Source organism: Sinocyclocheilus grahami, unplaced genomic scaffold (assembly GCF_001515645.1).
Source record: "Sinocyclocheilus grahami isolate Dianchi unplaced genomic scaffold, SAMN03320097.WGS_v1.1 scaffold1959.1, whole genome shotgun sequence".
NCBI lineage: Eukaryota > Metazoa > Chordata > Actinopteri > Cypriniformes > Cyprinidae > Sinocyclocheilus > Sinocyclocheilus grahami.
The window spans coordinates 75,143-98,733 of NW_015507138.1; the positions used below are offsets into that span (position 1 = coordinate 75,143).

At 36.6% G+C, this 23,591-nt stretch overlaps 1 protein-coding gene across 1 annotated transcript in view; it reads right to left on the reverse strand.

The window, feature by feature from the left end:
• The window catches only part of LOC107573492 (tumor necrosis factor receptor superfamily member EDAR), a 41,781-nt gene extending 21,179 nt beyond the window's left edge, over nt 1–20,602 (reverse strand). Inside the window, exons 1-2 of the mRNA XM_016259922.1 lie at nt 20,401–20,602; nt 804–874 (exon numbers count right to left, since the gene is read on the reverse strand). Coding sequence (XP_016115408.1) covers nt 804–854 — 51 coding nt within the window. The 5' untranslated portion in view covers nt 855–874; nt 20,401–20,602. The remainder of the gene's footprint in view (nt 1–803; nt 875–20,400) is intronic.
• Nucleotides 20,603–23,591: the final 2,989 nt, after the last annotated feature.

The following is a 23,591-nucleotide window of genomic DNA, read 5'->3' on the forward strand; positions in this document are numbered from 1 at the left end:
TCACTATGACACTAAAATAACTCTAATAACTTTGGTTTGACTTCATCCAATCATTAAAAGTAATCAGTAATCAATCAGCAAACAAATAGAGATTTTGTGTTTATGTGAAGTTCTTTGACATTAAACGGAGTATTTCAAGATATTTTTCCATTATATATATATATTTTTTTTGTCATTAAAACTGAAACTTTTGTTATTTTGATAAGTGCATTAAATCTGATACATAAATATAGTTGAACTTATTTTGTGAAATAAAAGAACTGTACATGATGAGATATTTTTGAACTCAGAATCATGAATTTAGGTAATTTTCAACAGAATTTCTTTTTGACTTCTGCAATGAAGCGCACTAGACGCACCACTAAATATCAGCCTGCTTGTGTCTAAAGTTGAGTTCTAGATCATTAGATGTGAGATTATGGTGTTCTGTAAGTCGTTCTCCAGTGTCTTGAAGCAGCATGTTTGCAGCCTTGTCTTTTCTGACTCTATAGAGAATGATGCTCATGTTATCGAGTGGCTGAATTGACACTGAGGGCTGATTTAGCCGTAATAAGCGGGATTTTACAGATCTGCTCTCCAGAGCGTCTCGCTCGCAGATAACCTGTCGTTTGAACAACTCACGGCTCTTTGGAAGGGCATTAAAAGCCTATCATTAAGATGCTGCGCAGAGAAATTACGCTCTGGGAACGCAGCCAGACAGATTCGGTGTTGCAAACATGAATACGCATTCAGAGACAGACTAACATGCGCTCAAAGACGCCTTTGTAGTCGACGTCGCCCGATGGGCTGGATGAGGGACTTACCAGCAGAAGAGGCAGGAGGTGTGATCGTTTACGTCCTCTGTTCTGGCCCATGTTGATGTTGTTATTGTCTTCTGAAACGAGAGCAAAAACTGATGAACTGTGGGAATCCAGCGGTTGTAAACACTGCAAAAAAATAATGTAAACATGGCTAGTAAACGCTGCTTGATCTGTGCAGATTTCTCTCCTGATTCAGACCAGAACACTTATTCACTGGAGTTGCAACATTGTAACATTTTAGTTAAAAACGTCTTTGTTTCAGCTTGTGTCTTCTCCAGATGTTAACTGATGGACTGGAGTGCTGTGGATTACTTGTGATGTTTTTATCAGCTCTCATTCTGACGGCACCCATTCACTTGCAGTGAGACACTGATGCAACGCTACATTTCTCCAAACCTGACGATCAAACAAACTCATCCTGATCTCGGATGAACTGAGGGTGAGCACATTTACATTTTTGGGTGAACTGTTTCTTTAAGTGTGCTTTTGCTTAAAACAAGAACAAATATCTGCCAATTGGCTCCAAAAAAAAATCAAGTTTATTTTTTCAGACCCCACTGCCAGATATTTGTTCTGGTTTTGAGTTAAAAACTCACTTAATTTTTATTTATTTTCTTTTTTTCAGAAAACAAAACTTAATTTTGCTTCTCCAGCAAATGTATGTTGAGTTAAGAAACATTAGATATTTGTACTGGAAAACAAGAAAGACAGAAATACTGAGTAAGTAAATCATTTTTTTTTATGTGATGCAGTGCTTTATTCTGCAGAAACACACTTCAGACGGCGTGTCTGTGCATGCATGTGTCAAACACAGTGAGTGAATGCATGCATGTGAACATACACAGCTTGACCTTTGACCTAATGACACCAATGATCTACAGTGTTTCTCACACACTCTAAAAAAAAGTCTATAAAAATATGTTTCAATGTACCATATTTCACAGGAGTTTTCCATCTATTTTTGTTTTATGGTTAAAGGAAATGCCCTCACAATGTTTTCACAATGCACATCATTTCAAAGCAGCTTTACAGAAAATCATGCCTTATAGTCGCATTTAGCAGATTAGAGCTGAATGATAATATATAGTTACATTTTGCGATGATTTTACATCTAACGCAGCTCATAGAAACACTGCAGTCACGAGTTGTCTTACTCAACAGCAAGAAAAACCATCAAATCTTCTACATCACTTGTGCTCTAACATTTCCATCAAAACACAATGAAGAAGACTTCAGAACAGCACAGTCCTCCAGAGAGCCAAAGGAAACCTCTGAAACTGAGAGAAACCGGAAGAAAAACACGAGATGATCGCACATAACACTTCTTAGAAATATGAAAATAAAATAACAAAAGCACAAAACAAAAATACAAAAACTTATGTTTATTAGAAATAAACTTTGATTTTAAAAATAGAATTAAAATTATTATTTATTTATTTGTTTGTTTATTTAAGCTTTGTAAATAAATAAGTTTTGGTTAAAGTATTAAAATTACTAAAACTAGAAGTGAAATAAAAATAAATTAAAGCTAAACAGAAATAATAAAAAAAATAACTAAAGCACAAAACAAAAATACATAACCTTAAGTTAATTAGAAATGTAATTTTAAAAGTACAATTAAAATGTTGCATTGGCAAATTAAATAAATATGCTTTAGCTGAAGAACTAAAACTAGAATTGACACATAAATAGAAAAATGACACGGTGACAAAAGCGCAAGTTTATTAGAAATAAATTAAAAAATTCAAATTTCTGCTTTTTTCAAGATTTTTGAAAGTTGTAAATAAAGACTGGAGTTTAAATGTATTGGAGTACATTTAAAAAATACTATTTCAGTCTTTCTACTTCAATATTTTACATTCAATTCAATCTGTTTGTAATCATTTGAGGAATTTACTAGCAATTTCTAAGTAAATTCTAGACCAAGTTTTGTTCAGTCTAGAGAGAAATCGAGAGCAGTCTTAGGTCTGATTCATTCGCAGAACACTGGGCAGAACATGCTAAATGAACATTTTAAAAAAGCAAATAAAGAAAGGTGATTGCGACTTTTTATCTCACAATTCTTTTTTACTCACAATTCTGACTTTTTTCTCTGAATTGCATGATATAAACTCGCAACTGCAACTTATAAAGTCAGAATGGCGTGACAGAAACTTCACAGAAAAGTCACACTTTTTTTTTTTTTTTACAATTCTGACTTTTTTATAAAGTCCAAATCTGAGGGGGGAAAAAAGACTGTTTTTTTTTTTTGAAAAAGAATTGTGAAATAAAATGTTTTTGTTTAGTCGTGGAAACGGACTTCCATATATAATCATGCATAGTTATGATAGTAAAATAAATTCACTTATCATCTTCTCATTTAATTTGTTTTAAAAATGAGTTCGGGCAATACAAATTACTCTAATGCTTCCTTTATTTTTGCTCAGAAGTGAAAGCTCTTTTTTTTTGGTTTGTGATGTTGTAAAGGTCGCGACCCGCTGCTTTAATGTACGACCGTCCCTGTTCACTGCACTAATGTCTTATGGTTTGCTGAAGCTGAGAAGTTGAGCGTGTTTTATAGCGGTAGTGCTGTCATCTGAACTCACCCGCATCAACATCAGCCCCCATGATGCCTCGCTGCATGAGGGAGAGCAGGATCTTACTGAGAAAATGCTTGTGAACTCAAAGAGAGCAAAGGATCACCCATAACAACAACAACACATCGCTATCAGTATCAGCAGAAAACTGATCAGATATCATACGGGTTTAGTGAAGAAAGACACATTTCTGCTGTAACGACATGTGATGTGTATCAGTTCTATAACAAGTGTTGTTACTGTTAACTAAAAGGAAATCTAAAACTATTAAAAAAGGTTTTGGGTAAAAGAAAAAAAAAACCTGAAATGTAATATTAGTTTAATATATTATAAATATTAAATGAAATGCTTAAACTAAAATGTAAGTTTATTAGAAATAAAAAAATAGATTTTTTTTTCAATTTAAATAAAAAATGTTGCCTTGGCAACTAACTGAAATAAGCTTTAGATGAAGTACTAAAAATCCTAAAACTAGAACTGAAATATAAATACATTAAAGCTAAATAAAAATATAAAATACATAATAAAAATGACAAAAGCACACAATAAAATTACAAAAAAATATTATAAATAGCCTTTAATTTTTTTAAATTTAATTTTAAAACTAGAATTAAAAATGTTGCCTTAGCAACTATCTGTATTAAATAAGATTTAAAGTACTACAATTATTAAACTAGAACTGACATAAACATAAAGTAAAACAAACAAAAAACAAGAGTACTAAATAATTAATAAGCGTTAGTTGAAGTACTAAAATTACTAAAACTAGAACTGACATAAAAATAAATTGAAGCTAAAAAGAAAATGTAAAAAATAAAAATAACAAAAGCACATAACAAAATTACAAATACTTAAGCCTATTGGAAATTAAATTTTAAAATTTTAAAATTGGAAATAAAAATGCTGAAGCTAAAATTAGAAGTCAAATAAAAATAAAGCTAAACAGAAGTATAAAAAAAATGCATTTTTTCCCCCTGAAATCCTGTAATGTAATACTAAAATAACACTGTTCTGTAATTCTAACAAAAAATAATGACTATTTTCAAGCAAAATACAAGAGAGAAAACGTTTTTATCAGGTTGGTAGTGATGCTCAATCAAACAAAGCTCTAGAGTCACAGTGTTTGGGGAATATTTGCTCAAACCACACATTCCCATCAGACACTTAGTGAGGCACCTTCCTCCAACGAGTGCAAGACAGCCACCGCCAGCCTGACGGAGAGACAAAACGACTGTCTGGCTCTGCGTTTCATCAGAGGACTTAAAGAAGGAGGAGGGGGAGAGCAGAAGAAGTTCTTTTTGAAATGAGAACATGCTAAATGAACATTTTAAAAAAGCAAATAAAGAAAGGTGATTGCGACTTTTTATCTCACAATTCTTTTTTACTCACAATTCTGACTTTTTTCTCTGAATTGCATGATATAAACTCGCAACTGCAACTTATAAAGTCAGAATGGCGTGACAGAAACTTCACAGAAAAGTCACACTTTTTTTTTTTTTTTACAATTCTGACTTTTTTATAAAGTCCAAATCTGAGGGGGGAAAAAAGACTGTTTTTTTTTTTTGAAAAAGAATTGTGAAATAAAATGTTTTTGTTTAGTCGTGGAAACGGACTTCCATATATAATCATGCATAGTTATGATAGTAAAATAAATTCACTTATCATCTTCTCATTTAATTTGTTTTAAAAATGAGTTCGGGCAATACAAATTACTCTAATGCTTCCTTTATTTTTGCTCAGAAGTGAAAGCTCTTTTTTTTTGGTTTGTGATGTTGTAAAGGTCGCGACCCGCTGCTTTAATGTACGACCGTCCCTGTTCACTGCACTAATGTCTTATGGTTTGCTGAAGCTGAGAAGTTGAGCGTGTTTTATAGCGGTAGTGCTGTCATCTGAACTCACCCGCATCAACATCAGCCCCCATGATGCCTCGCTGCATGAGGGAGAGCAGGATCTTACTGAGAAAATGCTTGTGAACTCAAAGAGAGGACAGGATCACCCATAACAACAACAACACATCGCTATCAGTATCAGCAGAAAACTGATCAGATATCATACGGGTTTAGTGAAGAAAGACACATTTCTGCTGTAACGACATGTGATGTGTATCAGTTCTATAACAAGTGTTGTTACTGTTAACTAAAAGGAAATCTAAAACTATTAAAAAAGGTTTTGGGTAAAAGAAAAAAAAAAACCCTGAAATGTAATATTAGTTTAATATATTATAAATATTAAATGAAATGCTTAAACTAAAATGTAAGTTTATTAGAAATAAAAAAATAGATTTTTTTTTCAATTTAAATAAAAAATGTTGCCTTGGCAACTAACTGAAATAAGCTTTAGATGAAGTACTAAAAATCCTAAAACTAGAACTGAAATATAAATACATTAAAGCTAAATAAAAATATAAAATACATAATAAAAATGACAAAAGCACACAATAAAATTACAAAAAAATATTATAAATAGCCTTTAATTTTTTTTTTTTAATTTTAAAACTAGAATTAAAAATGTTGCCTTAGCAACTATCTGTATTAAATAAGATTTAAAGTACTACAATTATTAAACTAGAACTGACATAAACATAAAGTAAAACAAACAAAAAACAAGAGTACTAAATAATTAATAAGCGTTAGTTGAAGTACTAAAATTACTAAAACTAGAACTGACATAAAAATAAATTGAAGCTAAAAAGAAAATGTAAAAAATAAAAATAACAAAAGCACATAACAAAATTACAAATACTTAAGCCTATTGGAAATTAAATTTTAAAATTTTAAAATTGGAAATAAAAATGCTGAAGCTAAAATTAGAAGTCAAATAAAAATAAAGCTAAACAGAAGTATAAAAAAAATGCATTTTTTCCCCCTGAAATCCTGTAATGTAATACTAAAATAACACTGTTCTGTAATTCTAACAAAAAATAATGACTATTTTCAAGCAAAATACAAGAGAGAAAACGTTTTTATCAGGTTGGTAGTGATGCTCAATCAAACAAAGCTCTAGAGTCACAGTGTTTGGGGAATATTTGCTCAAACCACACATTCCCATCAGACACTTAGTGAGGCACCTTCCTCCAACGAGTGCAAGACAGCCACCGCCAGCCTGACGGAGAGACAAAACGACTGTCTGGCTCTGCGTTTCATCAGAGGACTTAAAGAAGGAGGAGGGGGAGAGCAGAAGAAGTTCTTTTTGAAATGAAGCAAGCACCAAACGCCTGTGCCCCTGAGCCCCCCGGCTCATTATCTGACTAAACGAACACACACGCCCAAGACGCTTTCATCAGAATCCAGATTCAGTGCTTTTCTGGAATGCACTGCACTCCCAACACAAGCGCTCTGACGGACGCTGCCCGGGCTTGCCTCTGTTTGACTCGCCGCCCCGGGTTATTAATCTTATAACGACCACATCATCTAAGATAAATACACAGAGTATTATTATCCTTATCATTAACAGCCCTGAAATATCTGTTCCTAGGCGAAGGGAGAAGGTGAAGATATTATTACTGATTCTGCCACAGAAACCCATTTACCATTAAAAACACTCAAAAATGATTTCATTTAAACAAGTTACTTTGATTTAATGCCACTGTATCAGGTTCCTCTTGGAAACATGATTTCTTGTTAAACTGACTTGAAATGGTTTCTCTTTGGCTTCTTTTTAAGGCAAGACACCCCAGGTGAATAGGGTAAAAATGTAATGATTAGATATCCTAATACTTGCCTAGTTGACTGATTACATTAAGAATTGCAAAAAATGTTTTGTATTACAAGTTTTCTGTTTAATATGCAAATGGGGCATTATCTACAGTAATTAAAGCTACACAAATTTTCACCATGCATTTAAGAGTGAAATGTTATATAAATCAGTGTGAATGACATATAAACTAAACCTTCTATAAAAACCTTCAGAATATAGATGGGAATAAAGCTGTAAGTTTTGGTGTATGCAAGTGCTGCTGAAGTGGAGGAAAAACTCTTTAAAGTTATGTATTGGAACTGAAATCTGCAGATGCAAATAGATAAAGTGTAAAAATAAAACCAGGCGAATGATATATGAACAAACCCATCAGTAAAAACCCTCAGAATATAGATAGGAATAAAACTGTAAGATTTGGTGTATGAAAGTGCTGGTGAAGTGGAGAAACAAACTCATTTTGAGAAAACGGTCTTTAAAGATACTGTAAAAATTAATTCTACAGATGCAAATAGATAAAGTGCAATAATAAAACCAGGTGAATGATAAATGAACAAACCCATCAGTAAAACCCTTTAGAATATAGATAGGAATCAAACTGTAAAATTTGGTGTATGCAAGTGCTGCTGAAGTGGAGAAAAATCTCTTTAAAGTTATGTATTGGAACTGAAATCTGCAGACGCAAATAGATAAAGTGTAAAAATAAAACCAGGCGAATGATATATGAATAAACCCATCAGTAAAAACTCTCAGAATATAGATAGGAATAAAACTGTAAGATTTGGTGTATGTAAGTGCTGCTGAAGTGGAGAAAAATCTTTAAAGATATGGACTGGAAGTGAAATCTACTGATGCAAATAAAAAGGTGCAATAAAATAGACACTTAAATGTGTATTTTGGATGCTTTCTTTCTACTAGTCTGAAACAACCTGTTATAAACACAGCCCAAAATTGACCAGTGTATGAAAAAACAGTTTTTACCTGTAGTATCTTGCCATAAAAGTAGCTCAGTCAGAAGGTTTACTGTGTTAAACTGAAGTGACGCGTCTGCGCTTAGAGCAAAAGTATGTGTAATAAGTGAACATGAATGACAGATTGGTTTCTGCGAGGTCTGTGTGGGCCGATCATAAGCTGAACAGACACACAAAGAGCTTTAATGTCAACAGTGAGTCTCATGGGAGTTTGCGTGGGAAACCCCTGTCTCTCAGAAGCAAAGCACACGGGCTTATCATTCCTGTTGTTTATATCAAAACGGAAGGAATAATCTCAGTTGTGCTTTAAGATGCGAGCGAGACCTTGTTGTCGTTCCCTCGTTCCACCTCTTTACCAGCATCTTCAGATGAACACAAATCAACTCAACACACACTTCCGGCTCCGAGACACCGAACATTAACGGCCTGTAATTCGTCTGCGCTGATATTTGTTGTCAGATTAGGAAATTGCTGTTCAAAAGGCACTAATCAGTGAGGAAATGAGAGCCGGGCTTCACTTGGTCTCCTTCCCAGTTCATTTACAATGTGAATTAAATGATCCTAGGTTCTAGTCTTCCTGGCATCAGTGTGTTTAGTTCAGTAGTGATGGGCTTGTGTTCCATGTAACTTTGAGGACAAACTGTGCATATTGTAGTAGATTCTGCTCTCTACACCAGTTATTTCCCAGTTTTCACTTGGAAATTGTGTTTGTTGTTAGAGGCTGCTTATTATGTTGCTTTGACAAGGAAAACACACTGTGCATTTACGCATCTGCCAGATGCTTACGGTGCAACTTACAGCACAATCTCTTCCATGGGAATCGAACCCATGAGCATGTGTTGCAAGCACTACAACTCCAAAGGACCATCCACATAGATCACGTGTTTGCATTTAAAAATGCGAAACACTAGTAGTGGAAGATGCATTTAAAAAAGTTTAACTTCTTTTAACTTTTTTTTGTCCTTTAATGGTTTTAGAATGTTAGATGCTGCAAAAGATGCAAGAGCAATGGCCAAACACGTCTATTTAGCGCAGGGGTTCACACATTTTTTTTTTCTGAGCCAAACCCATTAGACTTACATACTTACTTAAAGTCCAAGATTTTAAATTAATATTTCAATAACTTAAGAACACATTCACATGTTTTTCTAACATTGATAATAATAATAATTATTATTATTATATAAACATTATGATTATTACATATTTAATAACAATAATTATTATTATAATTATTATAATAATTATTATATTAGTAGTAGCTCACGATTGATTCTGAGACACAAACTTTTTTTGTCAGCCAAAACCATTAGATGTAAAATTTTTACTTAAAGTCCCTCTGAGAGTTTAAGTTAATATTTCAATAATTTTAACAACACATTTGCATGTTCTTCAAGCATTGATGTTAATAATAATAATAATAATAATTATTATTATTATTACTATTATTAGTTGTAGTAGTAGTATTTTTAAAAAACTCAAATAATAAATATAAAGACAGAAATAAATTACTGTTGTAAATTACAAAATAAATATTTGATAATTATTTTAAAAAGCACTGCATGATTCAGTGCCTGAATGACTGAAATGACGTCTCAAAATGATCATGAACCCCAAATGTTCAAACACACACACACACACACAGCACACAAACACACACACAGGACACACTCACACATACACACAAACACACAGGACACACACACACACACACACACACAAACACACAACACACACACACACACTCTCTCCCTCTCTCTCTCTCACGCAGACACACACACACACACTCTCTCTCGCTCTCTCTCTCTCTCACACACACACACACACACACACTCTCTCTCGCTCTCTCTCTCTCACACACACACAGACACACAAACACACACACACACTCACACACACAAACACACAACACACACACACACACACGCACACAAACACACACACACTCACACACACACAAACACAGTTTGCTATCCTTGTGGGGACTCTCCATAGGCGTAATGCTTTTTCTACTGTATAGACAGTATTTTCTATCCCCCTACTCCAACCCTACACCTATTAGAGCATTTTTAGATTTTCAAAAAACTTATTTCTGTGTGATTTATTAGCTTGTTTACCCGTGGGGACCTCAATTTAGGTCCTCACCATGACACGAGTCCCCATGAGTGTGTGTGTTCAGGTTTAAGTCCCCACCAGAATAGAAAAACAGGTACACACACGCACACGCACTCGCACTCGCACTCGCACTCGCACTAGCACACGCACACGCACACGCACACGCACACGCACACGCACACGCACACACACACACACACAGCTTTAACCTGCATCAACCTGCCATCCATCTCAACGTCTAGCTACACCCTAGAAACCACGCAGAACACCCAACCTAGTATCAAACCTACAGAAGCTTCAGACAATCAAGGCTTTTTGTTAAGTCTACAATCTCGGCGTCCTGATATCGGAGAAGGATAGCGCTAGTGGAGAAGCTTAAGAAGCTGTTAAGTCGCCGTTGAATCCTGCTCGTTTGCCAGCGTTTCTCCGTCAGATCTCTGCCTCACAGTCATTGACGTCCAGGGTGAAAAGTTTATTTCAAAGTCAGGAGCTACTAAGGAGCCGTATGGAACCTGGAGGTACGGAGAGAGTATGTGATCATACACGCAGACGGAGGATGTGCGGCTCCTCAGATTTCCTCCTAAACACTCACCAAAGGAAAGACATGAAAGCTGCGAAAAACTATAATCTTCTCATTTCAAACGTCAAGCGCTCAGAGTTATGCTATAGGAGACCAATCCAAACAAAACAAGAACGACTACTGTAGACCAGACCATCACCTGTTTATCTAAGTTCATCCTACACTCAAAACAATAAAGGTTTTCAAAGTGATTCCATTAAAGACTGCATTTCTTATTTTATATCTCACAAAAAAATTTTCTTAGAATTTCACGTTTATATCGCGAAATTCTGACTTTATTCTTAGAATTGCACAATTTTATCTCACAATTCTAACTTTATATCTCACAATTCTGAGTTAATATTGCATTTCTAAGTTTTTAATCTCACATTTCTGATTTTTTTCTTAGAATTGCAAAAAAAATTCTCGCAATTCTGAGTTTTTATCTCGCAATTCTGTCTTTCTCTCACAATTCCGTCTTTATATATCAATTCAGACTTTATATCTCTCACTTCTGACTTTATAACTCGCAATTCTGTTTTATTTCACAATTCTGAGTTTACATCTCACAATTCTGTTTTATCACGCAATTCTGAATTTTGATCTCGCAATTCTGTGTTTTATCTCATAATTCTGAGTTTTTATTGCACAATTCTGAGTTTTTATCTTGCAATACTGTATTTTTTATCTTGCAATTCTGAGTTTTTATCTCGCAATTCTACTCGCACTCGCACACGCACACGCACACGCACACGCACACGCACACGCACACACACACAGCTTTAACCTGCATCAACCTGCCATCCATCTCAACGTCTAGCTACACCCTAGAAACCACGCAGAACACCCAACCTAGTATCAAACCTACAGAAGCTTCAGACAATCAAGGCTTTTTGTTAAGTCTACAATCTCGGCGTCCTGATATCGGAGAAGGATAGCGCTAGTGGAGAAGCTTAAGAAGCTGTTAAGTCGCCGTTGAATCCTGCTCGTTTGCCAGCGTTTCTCCGTCAGATCTCTGCCTCACAGTCATTGACGTCCAGGGTGAAAAGTTTATTTCAAAGTCAGGAGCTACTAAGGAGCCGTATGGAACCTGGAGGTACGGAGAGAGTATGTGATCATACACGCAGACGGAGGATGTGCGGCTCCTCAGATTTCCTCCTAAACACTCACCAAAGGAAAGACATGAAAGCTGCGAAAAACTATAATCTTCTCGTTTCAAACGTCAAGCGCTCAGAGTTATGCTATAGGAGACCAATCCAAACAAAACAAGAACGACTACTGTAGACCAGACCATCACCTGTTTATCTAAGTTCATCCTACACTCAAAACAATAAAGGTTTTCAAAGTGATTCCATTAAAGACTGCATTTCTTATTTTATATCTCACAAAAAAATTTTCTTAGAATTTCACGTTTATATTGCGAAATTCTGACTTTATTCTTAGAATTGCACAATTTTATCTCACAATTCTAACTTTATATCTCACAATTCTGAGTTAATATTGCATTTCTAAGTTTTTAATCTCACATTTCTGATTTTTTTCTTAGAATTGCAAAAAAAATTCTCGCAATTCTGAGTTTTTATCTCGCAATTCTGTTTATATCTCAATTCAGACTTTATATCTCTCACTTCTGACTTTATATCTTGCAATTCTGTTTTATCTCACAATTCTGTCTTTATCTCACAATTCTGTCTTTATCTCACAATTCTGACTTTCTATCTCACAATTCTATATCTCACAATTCTGACATTATATCTCGCAATTCTGTTTTTATTTCGGAATTCTGAGTTTTTATCTTGCAATTTTGTTTATATCTCGCAATTTTGACTTTTATCTTGCAATTCTGTTTATATTTCTATATTTCGCAATTCTGAGTTATCTTGCCATTCTGTTTATATCACGCAATTTTGACATTATATCTCGTAATTCTATATCTGAAATTCTGACTTTTTTCTTAGAATTGCACATTTTTATCTCACAATTCCAACTTTATATCTCACAATTCTGAGTTTACAGTATATTGCATTTCTAAGTTTTTTATCTCATATTTCTGATTTTTTTCTTAGAATTGCAAGTTTTTATCTCGTAATTCTGAGTTTTTATCTCGCAATTCTGAGTTTTTATCTCGCAATTCTGTCTTTATCTCACAATTCTGACTTTATATCTCACAATTATATATCTCGCAATTCTGAGTTCCCTTTCATGGGAACTTCAAACGGCATCCTCTAGGGGTCGCTATGGGGAACGCCTCGTCGTGACCCGTGTCTGAAGCATACATTGAAAAAACACCAACTTGTTGGCCTGCGACAGCCATGACGTCACTACCGGTGTGACTATAGTATAAATAGGCGCCGGGAGCACACATCATTCACTTCTTTGTCTTCATTGACTGTTCTGTTTGAAGCGTGCATTCCAAGGAAAAAGTAAGCACTATCTCTATTCATTATGGCGAGCACTAGCAGAGCATTTAGAAGGTGTGTGCATCCGTATCATCGCTATTTGACACCAGATGACACACACAATCTATGTGTTGTTTGTTTGGGCGAAGAGCACGCACGGAAAGTCCTCGAGGGGGCAATTTGCATGCATTGCGAGTAAAGAGGGGCAGCCATCTGCTTCCCGCGGTTCAGGACCCACCGCTGCTGAGGCACGGAGGAGAATGAGCTCGTGGGGATCTCAGGTGGACCTGGCCGATGAGTTTAGAGAGGGGCTTTCCTTCTCGCGCTCATCGGCGGGGGGCGAGAGACAGCCACTGGAGGATGATGTTCTCTCTTTAACATCATCTGATCCAGGGGCCAGTGCTCTGCTGGGTCCAGCCCAGGAAGAGCAGGAAATGGATGAAGAGAGCAAAGAAGCTGAGGCTGAGCCTTCTCAATCCTCCTGCCCTGCGTATGATGAGCTCTTAGAGGTTATGGATCGCGCCACGGCGAGGCTTGACTTGCCATGGAAGCGGACTAAGGAAGTGACGTCACGAGGTCGTCTCGAGGAACGGTATCTTTCTGGTCATAACCCTCCAGCTCAGGTAAGCCTTCCTTTCCTTCCTGATCTCCATACTGAGATCGAGAAGGAATGGAAGAGGCCGTTTTCCTCACGCATCCATCGGTTTCAGCATACCAGTTATGCGAACATCGAGGCGATGCATGAAAACGGCTATGAGAGAATGCCCCCTGTAGAAGAGACGCTAGCTAGCTATCTCACTATGGGAGAGACATCATCTCTCAAAACTCCCTCCTTGCCATCCATGCCTCTTCAAGCTACATCTAAAATGAATGGCAAGGCATACGCAGCAGCAGGTCAGGCTGCTGCTTCAATGGTAGTGACGGAGAGGCATCTGTGGGTAAACCTGGCAGACATCGGGAAGAGAGAAAGGGGATTTCTTCTTGATGCCCCTGTTTCGCCCTCTGAACTTTCTGGTACATCCATTGCGACGGTGGTCGAAAAGTTCAGGGAGGCGAAGGCGCGCTCAGCGGCCTTCAAAACCTTCATTCCACGAAGGTCCAGGTCTGAGCCCGAACAACCCAGGGGTCCTGGCCCGTCTCGGTTTGAGGATCAGAGACGAGCACAGAAGGCTAGTGTCGCGACTCGCACTCCTCCTCCGCCTGCGGGTAGGGTTAGGAAGTATCGTGGGTCAAAGGGAGGTAGGCAAGACCTGAGGGATGTGATCCAGATAAGGCGTCAGTGCTTTTGTCCAGATCAGAGTAATACTTAGGTATCCACTCATTCCCTCAGGGGGTGTAACATCTACCCTTTTCTTCCCCTTCCTAATTCCCCTGTAACCACTATCTCTCCACCTGACCGAGGTTAGGTGGAAGCTTCCTGCATAACAGTCTCCTACTGGACCTATGATGTTTTTGGTTGGTTCTATGGGTAAATCATAGTAACCGCCTTACAGATGGTCCGGTCTAGAGGCTTCTCCAGACAGAGCTCCGACGCGGGAACCATGGTGGGTGAGTACGATCCATGTCTAACATATGTATATATGAATATATATGTGTATCTAATGAGACTGGTGGTTGTGTGTTAGCCTCTGCTAGTTTCTTTGCAGTGTTTACCGTGACCTGTGTGTCCTGTCCTTTTTCTAGGATAAGTCCTCGATGAGGCCCCCTCTGAAAGCCGGGTTCGGAACCGGGTGCTCTCACCTTTGAGGGTTGTATTTGAGCTTGCCTCTCCCGTTTGGCCCAGTACTTCCGGGAATCTGTAAACAGATGCTCGGAAAACTTTAAAATCCAAATGCTATGGTAAGTGTGCATGTTATGCTTTGCGCACTTTCTAAAATTCACAGGTCATGCTGCCCTCTCGTTGAGAGCTGGGTTTGTGCTCCCTCAGCCAAGGTAAACTACTGCTAGCCATTCCAGCTTTGGAACATGCTGTTTATATCTCGCAATTTTGACTGTTATCTCGTAGTTCTATATCTCGCAATTCTGAGTTTTTATCTCACAATTCTGTTTTATCTCATAATTCTGACTTTCTATCTCGCAATTTTGAGTTTTTATCTCACAATTTTATATCTCATAATTCTGACTTTCTATATCGCAATTCTATATCTCACAATTCTGACATTATATCTTGCAATTCTGTTTATATTTCACAATTCTGAGTTATCTTGCAATTCTGTTTATATCTCGCAATTTTGACATTATATCTCGTAGTTCTATATCTGAAATTCTGACTTTTTTCTTAGAATTGCACATTTTTATATCACAATTCTAACTTTATATCTCACAATTCTGAGTTTACAGTATATTGCATTTCTAAGTTTTTATTCTCACATTTCTGATTTTTTCTTAGAATTGCAAGTTTTTATCTCGCAATTCTGTGTTTTCATCTCGCAGTTCTGAGTTTTTATCTTGCAATTCTGTCTTTATCTCTCACAATTCTATATCTTGCAATTCTGAGTTTTTATCTCATAATTCTGTCTTTATCTCATAATTCTGACTTTCTATCTCACAATTCTATATCTCACAATTCTGACATTATATCTCACATTTCTGTTTATATTTCGGAATTCTGAGTTTTTATCTTGCAATTTTGTTTATATCTCGCAATTTTGACTTTTATCTCGTAGTTCTATATCTCGCAATTCTGAGGTTTTATCTCACAATTCTGTTTTATCTCATAATTCTGACTTTCTATCTCGCAATTTTGAGTTTTTATCTCACAATTTTATATTTCACAATTCTGGCATTATATCTTGCAATTCTGTTTATATCTTGCAATTTTGACATTATATCTCGTAGTTCTATATCTGAAATTCTGACTTTTTTCTTAGAATTGCACATTTTTATATCACAATTCTAACTTTATATCTCACAATTCTGAGTTTACAGTATATTGCATTTCTAAGTTTTTATTCTCACATTTCTGATTTTTTCTTAGAATTGCAAGTTTTTATCTCGCAATTCTGTGTTTTCATCTCGCAGTTCTGAGTTTTTATCTTGCAATTCTGTCTTTATCTCTCACAATTCTATATCTCGCAATTCTGAGTTTTTATCTCATAATTCTGTCTTTATCTCATAATTCTGACTTTCTATCTCACAATTCTATATCTCACAATTCTGACATTATATCTCACATTTCTGTTTATATTTCGGAATTCCGAGTTTTTATCTCACAATTTTATATTTCACAATTCTGGCATTATATCTTGCAATTCTGTTTATATCTTGCAATTTTGACATTATATCTCGTAGTTCTATATCTGAAATTCTGACTTTTTTCTCAGAATTGCACATTTTCTTCTCACAATTCTAACTTTATATCTCACAATTCTGAGTTTACAGTATATTGCATTTCTAAGTTTTAATCTCACATTTCTGATTTTTTTTCTTAGAATTGCAAGTTTTTATCTCGCAATTCTGTGTTTTTATCTCGCAATTCTGAGTTTTTATCTCGCAATTCTGTCTTTCTCTCACAATTCCGTCTTTATATATCAATTCAGACTTTATATCTCTCACTTCTGACTTTATAACTCGCAATTCTGTTTTATTTCACAATTCTGAGTTTACATCTCACAATTCTGTTTTATCACGCAATTCTGAATTTTGATCTCGCAATTCTGTGTTTTATCTCATAATTCTGAGTTTTTATTGCACAATTCTGAGTTTTTATCTTGCAATACTGTATTTTTTATCTTGCAATTCTGAGTTTTTATCTCGCAATTCTGTCTTTATATCTCACAATTCTATATCTCACAATTCTGAGTTTTTATCTCACAATTCTGTCTATATCTCACAATTCTGACATTATATCTCGCAATTCTGTTTATATTTCGCAATTTTGACTGTTATCTCGTAGTTCTATATCTTGCAATTCTGAGTTTTAATCTCACAATTCTGTTTTATCTCATAATTCTGACTGTCTATCTCGCAATTCTAAAGTTTTATCTCAATGGTTTTGTTGGAAGTCCAAATGGTGAGATATAAACTCAGAATTATGATAAAAAGTCTGAATTGTGAGATAAAAAGTCAGAATTCTAAGAATATAGTCCAAATTGTGAGATATAAACTCATTTTAATTACCTTTCTTATTTTTTATTTCTGTCGCGGAAATAAACTTCTGTTACATATAGTGTAAAAACATGCCTTGATTATGTTTAACTAGACTTACTGTATTTTACTTCTTACATTAGTTATACATTACAGTTACATACAGAATTCAACTTGCAGTGAAACATGGTCAGCTACTTTGTACATTAAACATATCAATAGTAGATCAAATGGTAAGATAAGACGACCATAAGAAATAATAACGAAAAAATAAGTCATAATAATAATGACAAAACAAAATAGCAGGAAAACTAAAAAAAAAACACAACTAAAACAACTGTTTGGTTGAAACAACTTTGAAACGACTGAAAAACAATTATGTTTCATTTGAAAGCAAAGCTATAAATGTTGATGGCGCTGAAAGCGGTGGTGGTTCTGCTCGACTGACACACGAGCACAAAGACCGGTGTTTTTGGGCTGCTCTGTCTGCATCCTGACTTTACTGGGAAACACAAACACTCCTCACCTTTTGATGATTTTAATTACTGCTTTTCAATGAAAGCAAAGCAAAGCCCAAGAAAAGCTGCTCGGCAGCAGCTGAAGGAGAGTGAAGCTCTGCTGTCTTTTCATGTGACCGCAGCCTTTGATTCCTCTCATCCTTCAGACGACGTGACAGAGTCTCATCAATCACTCCTTTCTCTGCGCTGATGCTTCTGGCTGCTCAGAGTTTACTTATGGCCAAGCCTACAGTATATCCTCCTTCAGGCACTGAGTGCCAGTGTGTGTGTGTGTGTGTGTGTGTGTGTGTTCACAATGAGACTCAATGCTTCTGTCTGACCAGGTTAAATCTCTCTTAGCATTAACCCTTGTGCTGCTGGAAATACTTCACCTAATTTGGTGTTTCCAGTCAAAAATGACCAGCCTTTTAAAAATTGCTTGTAAATCTCTTATTATGCTATATTATCACCAAATATTATCATCAGCTTGTTTCCTTTCAGTTAGCACAGGTTTTGTGTTTCTTTTTGGATCTGATTGATCACAGGCCGCATTGATTTGAGCTCATGCACCTCAGTTTTTGAGTGAAAAAAAGTATTATTTGTGGATAATTTTGGAAACGTTTGCTCAAAAACTGATCAATCAGTTCCAAAAAGAAATACAAAACCTGTGCTAATCAGGGTTATTATAGTTAACTAAAACTAAAATGAAATCAAAACCATAAAAAAAGTTTTTACTTGAAATAAAATAAACATGCAACACAAACACAATAAAATAATTTTCTTTTCTTTTTTTTTCAAAATTTTAAAATAAATTTTACATTTTTCCCCCCAGTTTTTTTTTTTTTTTTGCTAAGGCAAAATTTCATTTTATCATTTTAATTTAGTTTAACCTGATGTACTAAAATAACTAAAACGCAAATACAAATTTATAAACAACTACTACTATAAAAATAACAAAAAAACGAAACAATAAATAACTAAAACTTTAACTAAAATGAAAATTAAAATGTAAAATATCTTTCAAAAAATGATTTAAAATATTAAGACTGTTGTAGTATCATTTATACTAAAACAAAACTGGTGCTAATCGAAAGAAAACAAGTTGATAAAAAGATTTAATCCAAGATTAATCATACAGCATTACGAGAAATGTATACGCAATTTGGCTGGTCTTTTTTGAACACCACAAGTGCAACAAGGTACAATAAAAAAGCACAATAATTACCAAAGACATTTTCTGAAGTTGTTCTACACTGTGTTTTAGTCCAATTTGATAACATTAACCAGCATTTTGGGAAAAAGAAAATCCTCTCCGGGTCAAAATGACCCAAACACAACAATTCAAGCGCAATTCAAGCCGTCATTAACTCTATTTACAGCCAATCAACAGCAGCCGTGCTTCAGAAGTGCTTTCATAACACATTATGAGTGCGACTGTTACAGAGACAGCATATCAATTCACTTAAACATCAATGAGAGAATCACAAACCTCCAGCATGACTATTCAGATCATCACATACTGCTGTGATCTGACCTGTGACCTTCTGGACTTACAGCAGGGAATATAGAGGCATTTCTTCAACTCCTGCCACTTTCAGGGGTTGATTTTAATTCAAACTAGGAGATTTCAACATTATAAGGTCACGTTACTTTCCCCCACGCCTTCATCATTTAATTCGGCTATTTTTAAAATGCCTTCTTAATGCTTTACCTGTTTTATAATGAAAATTCATTATAAAAATTTCAAAAATATTGTCAAATTTAATGGGATACATAAAATGCCAACCACGATGAGCCTCAACGAGATGTAGTTATTTGAGTACAAAAGTATTAATGTCATTTCCACCCCAGAACGCTATTAAACACATCATTTGAGAAGGACATGACATCACGACGAATCAACTATTAGGAACCTGTAAATGAAGAATGAAAAGCGCGCATAGTTCTGTATCTGATTCGGTTCGAACGAGTCATTTCAACTGATTCATTACAAAGTTGATTCAGAGGAAAGATCGTAGGCTATTTTCGCTTGCCGAACACTGCGATCGTTATCTCAAATTGCAAACTGATGCACACTGTGCTTTTGTCTGATGTCTGGACTCGATCTGCAGAGGTGTAGCCAATAAAACAACCGTTTTCAGAAAGATTCAATATGCGGGTCGATTCGTTCATCGGAGAAGTTCGTGTGAGCTTTCCCAGATTAGTCACGAATAGAAATTGCACAGCTGCGTTAGGAAAACCAAGACCTAACCTGCGAGCATAACGTTGCTTTTGGAAATGCAATTAATTTCCACTGGCTTCGTTCTGTGAATAATGATTGCAGCAGCGCGCGCTCATCATTAATGTTTTTCTCGGATCGCTCGCGCTTATTTCCTCCTTCAGCCGCAGTTCAAAGTCGCGCATGCATGCAAGCGCATGCCTCATCTCCATGCAGGACTTTCCCCCACATCTCATCTCCGCATGGGACAGCCAGAGCATTCCCAGAACTAGGTTAGAATAACTTACATAGCGCAATCAACACCAATGCCTATTGCGCAAAGTTCAAGAGCGCACAAACTGATTTAACAAGCCTAACTAAGCAGCTAAGTGTTGTAAACGCATGTTTGCAGGAGAATAAGAGCACTAACAGTCCGTGTGCATCTCAATGAAGCAGGAATTTCCCTGTCGGTAAAAAAGCCGCAGCGCATTCCTGAGGCACCTTTACCTGCGGGGTGACGGAGACGCGTCTGCGCTTCTGCGCTTCTGCGCTTCAGCTCGACACAAACCCGGGAGATTCTTCAGCTCGATCCGCTCCGGGACTCTCGCGCGTCGGGGTCCGAGCAGAAATCTGGACTGAGATCAGATCATCGCAGTGAATCGGATCATTAGCGCGCACGGGAGCGTCCGTCGCCTCTTAAAGCGCGTCAGGCTCGTTTCGGCGTCTGGCTCCACCTCGAACGAGACTCAAAGATGCTCTCCGCCCAGAATGAACCTGAGACAGGTATGCAAGCGTCTCTACAGATTCACTGCTGCCCACCAGCGACACAAGCACACAACTGCAAGAAAGAGAAGATCAAGCAGCAGCATCAAAGCGAGATCACTGTTTCTGATCGGAGCTGTGCAATTATTTTGATAATATATATTGATGTGCAAGAGATGTATGATGTTCTACCAAGTGTTTACGGACGCATAGATGGCAGGATAATTTATTGTCTTGTTTATCTATTGATAGGAGAGGATGCATTAGTGAAACAGGTGTGACACTCGTACTTTCCCCGAGGAACGCTTTCTTTTTGGTGCATTTTCCCCTTCTTTCATGTGCACTTTGAAATGTGCTGTTCCGCACGCAATTAAACGCAATGAAGAATGAATACAATCTGCTCCATGAAGCTCAGCGGTGCAGAAAGCCGGTATCCACCACAAGGATTCGTTCAGAACCAACCGAAGGCGCTCGCAGGGTGATTCTGTATCGGTTTTCATAAATGACTGTATTTGCACATTCATGCATCAGTTTGTAGTGCAAAAAGATGAACATGATATATTTGAAACAGTAATGTTTTGGCGACTGTCACTTGATAACAACTTCACAGCAGGGGTGCAAAGAATGGTTGCCATGGAGATGGCAGCATCAGCTAACCTACTTCTGCAGGCTGAAGATGATCGACTGTGCGTGCATGAGACACATGCAGAACTCTGAGTCTGAAACTGCATATGGAGATGATTTGCTATTAAAGCAGAGCCATTAATCGATGGAAGCTTCTGCCACAGGATAAATAATTGCGACTTTTTAATCTCCCAATTCTGTCTTTTTTTCCTGCAACTCTTAGAAAAAAAGTCAGAATTGCTAGATAATTGCAAGACATCACTTGTAATTGCAAGATATAAACTTGCAATTCTGAGAAGAAAAGTTGTAATTGTGAGATAAAAGTTGCGAGTACCTTTTTAATTTTTTATGCAGTGGTGAAAAAAATTGAATTGCGAGATGCAAACTTAGAATTCTGAGAATTGTTTTTAGAATTGCGAGATATTGAAATTTCGAGAAAAAATAGAATTGCGAGATGCAAACTTGCAATTCTGAGAAGAAAAGTTGTAATTGTGAGATAAAAAGTTGCAAGTACCTTTTTTATATTTAATTCCGTGGTGTAAAAAAATAGAATTACTAGATACAAACTTAGAATACTGAGGAAAAAAGTTAGAATTGTGAGATATTTAAATTGCGAGGAAAATAATTTAATTGCGAGAAGTAAACTCAGAATTACAAGGAAAAGGCCAGAATCAAGACTTTATATCTCACAATTCTGAATCTCCCCCCCAGAGTTATGTCTGGCAATTTTTAGTCTAAATTGTGAGAGAAACGGTCACAATCAATTCATTTATTTTTATTCCGTAGCAGAAACGGGCTTCTGTGTTTAACAGACCCACTTCCAGTTTAAACAATGTAGGTTATGCTACAAAACCGCAACATTATACTGAATGTGATGAATGTTGACTCTGTGTGGGAAGCAAACAGGCGTGTTGCTCTTGACAGACGTCCTGCGTAACAAGAGGTGGAGGGTGTGGAGGGTGTGGAGGGAATCTGCTGTGATGCACAGGCCTTCAGCAGTAGCTCAGCTCTTCTTGGGTGGTCATCTCCTCGTGTGTGCTGGAGTTCTGTGTGACTCGGGCAGGCCGGGACACGTCCAGCTGCAGCTCAGACCGGCTGTTTGCGTTCAGCTCCGTTCACACACTAAGAGAACATTCTCAAGATGATAACTAGCACTTATGAATTTTAACACGACATAAGATACTGCATGAGATGCAAAACAATGTTTTTTCGTGCACTCGTGCATACCAAGAGTTTAGGCCAGAATCAAGACTTTATATCTCACAATTCTGAATCTCCCCCCCAGAGTTATGTCTGGCAATTTTTAGTCTAAATTGTGGGAGAAACGGTCACAATCAATTCATTTATTTTTATTCCGTAGCAGAAACGGGCTTCTGTGTTTAACAGACCCACTTCCAGTTTAAACAATGTAGGTTATGCTACAAAACCGCAACATTATACTGAATGTGATGAATGTTGACTCTGTGTGGGAAGCAAACAGGCGTGTTGCTCTTGACAGACGTCCTGCGTAACAAGAGGTGGAGGGTGTGGAGGGTGTGGAGGGAATCTGCTGTGATGCACAGGCCTTCAGCAGTAGCTCAGCTCTTCTTGGGTGGTCATCTCCTCGTGTGTGCTGGAGTTCTGTGTGACTCGGGCAGGCCGGGACACGTCCAGCTGCAGCTCAGACCGGCTGTTTGCGTTCAGCTCCGTTCACACACTAAGAGAACATTCTCAAGATGATAACTAGCACTTATGAATTTTAACACGACATAAGATACTGCATGAGATGCAAAACAATGTTTTTTCGTGCACTCGTGCATACCAAGAGTTTGTGTCATTTCTGTAAAAATTGAACAGATGGCGCTAGTTGCCTGTTTATAAAAATCACACAAACGACATGATTATTTTTCGGAATGAACTGTTTATTCTTTACACGGTGATCTGGTGATATGTAATTACTCAGAGCATGTGAAACATCAGGATTATAAACACTAAACCATTAATTAAAGCTCATTTATACGAATGCATGAGATATGAACTCTAACCACCAGATGGCGCCTCAGTAACGCAAAGAAAACTAACAGCGATTGATCGATTGATTGATTGATTGCAGATCAATATCAAAGCACTGAACTATAGTACACTCTACTTATTATATGAATAAAAATAGCTGTAAAACCCATCATCCATCAAAAAAGAGGCAGAATTTCTAAAAAAAAAAGAAAAAGAAAAAAGGCTGTACATGTAATTTCAATTTAAATGATATTAGACTGACTGTACATATAAAACTGAAAAATTGAATTGAATCTCGTATAGCCTAATTAAATAAAAAC